The sequence below is a fragment of the Dreissena polymorpha genome, chromosome 4 (genome assembly GCF_020536995.1).
Source record: "Dreissena polymorpha isolate Duluth1 chromosome 4, UMN_Dpol_1.0, whole genome shotgun sequence".
In the NCBI taxonomy this organism is placed as follows: Eukaryota; Metazoa; Mollusca; class Bivalvia; order Myida; family Dreissenidae; genus Dreissena; species Dreissena polymorpha.
In genome coordinates this window covers 25,476,056-25,482,055 of record NC_068358.1, presented here as the reverse complement: position 1 = coordinate 25,482,055, position 6,000 = coordinate 25,476,056, and the positions used below count along the sequence as shown (strand labels likewise).

General features: G+C 32.7%; 1 protein-coding gene across 3 annotated transcripts in view; it reads right to left on the bottom strand.

Moving 5' to 3' along the window:
* Window positions 1–617: 617 nt before the first annotated feature.
* Window positions 618–6,000, bottom strand: part of LOC127876392 (uncharacterized) — a 29,531-nt gene continuing 24,148 nt past the window's right edge. For 2 of the 3 annotated variants that reach the window (XM_052421584.1, XM_052421585.1), the window contains exons 7-8: window positions 3,377–5,811; window positions 618–3,189 (exon numbers count right to left, since the gene is read on the bottom strand). In XM_052421584.1, coding sequence (XP_052277544.1) covers window positions 5,741–5,811 — 71 coding nt within the window. In that variant the 3' untranslated portion in view covers window positions 618–3,189; window positions 3,377–5,740. The remainder of the gene's footprint in view (window positions 3,190–3,376; window positions 5,812–6,000) is intronic. The other variant, XM_052421586.1, reaches the window with a different exon arrangement.

Below are 6,000 nucleotides of genomic sequence, written 5' to 3'. Positions count from 1 at the left end.
CAAAAAGCATGCATGAGACAACGGTTAACCTAAGTCATCCGACGTAAAACGTGGCATTTAAGATGTGACCACTTTAGTGGTGTTACAGGACATGGACCGAAAAAGCTAAACAACGTAACACTAGCATGATGGACACGCGCATTCTTGTTTATATCATAGATGATAAAACCAACATATGCCAATCTCACAAAGAAAATAAACTTGTATCAGAATATTTTGTTGTAGACTACGCATCGTTTTTTGGTCGCAATGGTCATATTATATTAGATGGTAATTTATGTTTTAAGGTCGAAATAAAGAAAGACATGCTGCTCTATTGAGGCCTTGCATATTATATGTGTGATATGTAAAGCTCTGAAAGATTGTAATATCGGAACCGAATCAGCGCAAGGTTGATTGCAAAGAGAGCCTCGGAAAAAGGACTGGTTAGTCTTACAACATTATTTCTAACTACAACTATGAACGGAAGTCTCTAAACTGTTTTTGATTACGAATAGATCAAACCCTTAAGTCGCAAGAAGTATATTAAGTAGATTTAATGATTATGATACAGTTGGAATAGTTATTTTGACTTAACGAACGTTTTGTTTATGATAAATGCGTTTTAACTAAACAACAACATTTTGTTTTTTATTCAAATGCCTCTTTATCACAGAATATACAAAGACATGGCAAAAACAAAGCACAACCAGTTAACGTGAATATGACATGAAGATATTACAACAAACAGCAACCAAATATATCTACATTGTAAAAAGTCTTTTAGGTAATTGTGGTTTTAACGATGTGTGGCTGAATCAAGGGGTAGGGGATGTAGACATGTTTTCGAAAATCTTTAGAGTAAGAGTCACGGATATGTTTATACAAAATTGGAAAAACGAATTGAATGAATCAACTAGAGCAAAAGCATACATATAAATATCCGATTTTAAATTTCAATCCTATTTAAATGATGTAAACATTCCAAAATACAGAATGGCCCTCTCTAGATTAAGAGTCTCTGCTTAAAGTTGAAACGGGTAGATGGTAAAAACCAATAGCTATTCCTTATGAAGAAAGAAAATGTCTTTTATGCAATATTTTAGAAGATGAGTACCACTTTGTTATGGAGTGTACATTATATACTGATGTCAGAAAAGCTTATTTAAAACCGTATTATTACATAAGACCAAATACGTTAAAGTTTATAGATTTATTGACCTCTCAAAATGGTAATATTGTTAAAAAATTAGCTATGTATATTTATACAGCATGGGAAATAAGAAATACGTATAATACATATTATGATTAGTGTTGGTTGTTGGTATATATTTATGCACCGATTCTCACTGTATATTGTCTTTTCTAAAATACCCAATATTTTTTTTTTAATTGCTCTTTGGACAATGTACCGATCTTTATGTGTGATGCTTATAATTTGAATGACCTGTAACTTTGTTTTATGTATATTGTTTTGACATTTCATGTATACTCATGGACTTATTGTCAACTGTATTATCAAATAAACTCTATATAATGTAAAAATTATTCAAATTTCTAAGAATACTTTTACTGACACACATGTTAATTTCTTTGGCGTTACAATGAAAAGCAAAACATATATAGTACGTGACCGTTGTTTCTTTATAAATTTATGAAAATATAACAATTAAACACGTTAAAACACAACTTGTCACAAGTATAGAGTTTTATATCTAAGCATATTGTATTCAATAGTAAACATTTTAATTACCCATTTAGACTGTTTTATATATCAAAGTCGTATTCAAAAGCATATTAACATTATAAGCGTAATTGGTATATACAGCTATAACTAAATGTGCGTTTTAACTATAATGAGAGAAATATTTGACTCTTTTCAAAGGCGAGCCAAATTAATAGAAGTCCGCTGTTGAATGCTACATTCAAGCGCGCTTCACTAAAAGTTTGAATCCATCCGTGCATATAGGTACCGGGCATCAATTGGTGTGTTCACGCTCAAGCCTACACTCCTTGTGTAGTACCCAAGCCGGACACCTGTGAACATGATATGACATCTAAGATAATCCACAGAGTAAATATAGTTAAAAAAATTGGTATTATACTGTTAACGAAACTATCATTAAAAAAGAATAAAGGTTTCAAAATCAATAAGGTCATACACTATACAAATACTTTTAATACAAAAAATACATTAGGGTGTATGTTTAACGTGAACTATTTTGTTTATAAAATACACAAAACACATATTGTGATGCTAACAATTTAAATATGAACGAAATAAAATGCCACAGGCTTCGAATCGGCATGCGCATTGTTAGATTGATATATCTTAATTGTTAAGTTTAAAATAAAAATCGACAGTGGTTTAAAAAACGAAATGAACGTTCGATCATCAGCTTCTGTCTCCGGTCGTGTGGGGCGTCACGGTGTGAATATCCGCCAGGCAGTAGCCACAGTATCTCCGGCAGTTCTTCTCAGCAAAGCCTCGGTACTCCGAGTTTGTACACAGGTCGGCGTTGAATCCGGGTCGTTTCGCCCTAAATCCCGTTCGCCCCCGAGTCGTTTCGCCCCCCGAGTCGTTTCGCCCTGGGTCGTTTCGCCCTAATTCCTGGGTCGTTTCGCCCTAATTTTTATACGTATAGCGATATTAAAGGATTTATCTTAGACTTGTCAGAAGCTGAATGGGATATTGTTTAATACAGTATTATATTATCTTAATTACTGTTTATTTTGTCTTTTGAAATAAAACAAAGTACAAAGTTAATTATATTGCATATATTTTGATAGCTCTAATATGTTTGATAGCTGTAATATGAATAATAAGAATACACATGTATAAACAAAACATTCAACACAATGTCGAAGCACACATACACAATAATTTGACATACATTTTATTTTATCTAACATAAAACAACTGAGAAAATCACATCGAAATACAGATTTCATTTTATATTTATTAATAAACAAAACATCAGGACACGGACTTTAAGAAATGTGTTGTGGATACTTCATTCCCCATGTATTTGTCCCACAGGGATTGTATCTTTTCCTCCAATTTGGTCTATTTGGTTGCGACATCACGATCCAGGTCGTCGGCAGCTACTGCGATAGCGACGATCTCTGCCTCAGTCATCAAGGTTGGTACAAGAACGTAGATGGAGCAGCCACCATATCTAACGGTAGTGTTCAGCTTGTGGTGCCAACCTGAAATAAAGAAACAAATTATAATGGATAATAATATATGATTTGATATTTTTATACATGCGCATAAGCATCAATTATATTTAATTATATTCATAAGCAATATGGTGTACAAGTAAGAACATCGCATTTCCGTTTTTATGATCAATTTCTCTGAGTGAGCTACACACATTTTAATACTATTATTTACCATCGACATCATTGTTTGTCCGTACTGAACGTCTAAATATGGACCAGTTTTCAGGATTGAACAGCACGTGCTGGAGCCACTGACGATCCATGTATGTCACGAGGGAATCGAGCTGCGGAGTGTTCGCGCGGTCTCTCAACGCTGCAAACGTCTCCCGTATGTGTGCAGCTGGTAGGAAGGGCAACGCCATCAGCTGCCTCATGTAGTTGTACAGTGCCTGTCGACGTCTGTACGTGGTTACTAACCCAAGGTCCTGGACTTTTCGCCAAACAGCCTGTGTCCAGTGAAACACACAACCCTTGATAGTAACGCCAGAAAAAAACGCGCCGTACAGCCAACCAAGCAGCTGTAATTATAATGTATTGTTAATTAACAATACCGTATTTCTCACCACTGAAATTACAATAAACAAATAATCTGTCAGTCATTCAGAGCTGATGAGGGTACTGATTATCGAGAAGTCGATAAGGCTATTACTGATAGGGGTTGTATAGAGGTAAGGCTGTAGTATGGAATACTTAAATAAATATTTTTTTAATTTGTTAATGCTTTACAATTTAATATTTAACTTATTAATGTAGAACCGTAACTCATGTACAAATTTTAAAAATGTTGGTAAATTTTATTAAAGTATTAAATAAATAAACATTTGATTTTTGTAAAAATTGTAATATTGAGAATTATTGTAAAATTAATCATTTTTTCGTACAACCAAATACATGTAGGTATAATAAACATATATGCGCGGTTTACGTTTTTTTCCTATAATTGTGTGCACAATAAGTTTTCCATACGTAACGGGATCTGCGTTTATTGTTTTATGACAAATTATTAACTTCTTAATAATAAATAGTTATTAATAAATATGTGCATGCATTATTTCTTTGTTTATTGATTATATTTTTTATTTACTATTTGTTCATGTATTAAATATTTCTACAACTTCATAAATTACAAGCATGATTTGAACTTCCAATTGGAAAATGTGTTTACAAAATGAGTATTGCTTTGAGAAACCGGGTCTTAACGCAAGTGCGTAAACTTCTATCTTTAAAAAGAATATATAGATGTATGTCTAATTGTGTACATATTGTAAAGCTCTGTTAATGTGTGTAAATATTGAAATAAATATTAAAAGAAAAGTATGTAGCATATATCAAAATAATAACAGTTTTACAAATTGCGTTAAGACCCGGTTTCCATATGCACTACGCATTTTGTAAGCATATTTTCCATTTTAAAGTCACATCATACATTTAATTCATGAAGATGTTACAATCTTTAATACATGAACTAATAATAAAGAGAAGATAGAATCAATAAACAAATAAACATAAAGATGTAAAGGAAAATTACAGTAAACAGAGAATAAAATGGGCTGTTTACATCACCGACTTAATTAATTATTTACATCTTTCATCAAAGAGTGTCAGCGCTTAAAGCTAATTGAAGTTGAAATATGGTAGAAATAATATTTGTTAATACCGCAAATCGAAGAATGGACAGAATGATTAATTATTAAACTATAAAAATTTTATTACACATAAAATTTTATGACAAACGGCGTATTTTATAACGACGACAACATGCAGACAAATAGCGCCGACACGAAATATAAATAAAATAGATAAGCATCTCGTACCTGTATCACATGTCCGATGTTGCCTTCTGTCACATAAATCACATGTGATGGCATGTTGGCGAGGTGAGATTATCCGATCACACGAAATACACAATTCGTCTGCCATAAGAACGTGTCGAAATATAAATTCACGACTGACGCTGCCATGGCCAAGTTGCTTTTTATATACACTTTCGGCGAATATCTTGAGATCAAAAGATGCAAACTGGCTTAAAGTTTATAAAAACAATATCACGCCTTTATAATGTCTCCTTTTGATGTTTCTGTGCTAGTAATTAGTCAATCATCTGATCACACGTCTTCCGATCTAAGTGTGTTTGATAATTGTTAAATTGATCCCGAAATTATTTAAATTGGCAAATCAATGCATCATACCTCTGCCAAACTAATTAATCGTAATACTTTACGTTTGTAACACAATGAATCATAACGTTTCCGTTAATTAATTGCAATTAAAATCAAACGGATAATTGAGCAAACATCAAATTTGTAATAATTAAATAATCTTAATTTCCCATATATGATAAACAAGTACTAAATTAAAATTGCAATTAATAATAAAATTTGTATTAAAAATCTTAATTTTCCATATATTTTAAACAAATACTATTCGGAGCGAAAGAATCCTTTACAAAAGCCTAATATTACATAATAATTAAATAAGGGCGAAACAACCCACTTGTAAGGGCGAAACGACCCGGGGTGACAGAGGGCGAACGGGATTAAGGGCGAAATGACCCGAGACCGTCGGCGTTATACTCCCGACAAGTTAATAAATCAGCACACTGTGTCTCTGAAGGTAAGAAGTTTCAAATTATATGTGAGCTAAAAAAAGTTGGACATATACTGCATGTTTTCGGCAGTATGAGTAAAACATTCATGAACGTGTCGCTTCTGAGGTTGTTAAAATTTTGTTATAATCAGTAAGAAATACTCTTAAATGAGCTATAGACGAGTTAACGCGTGACGTCACACGCACTTG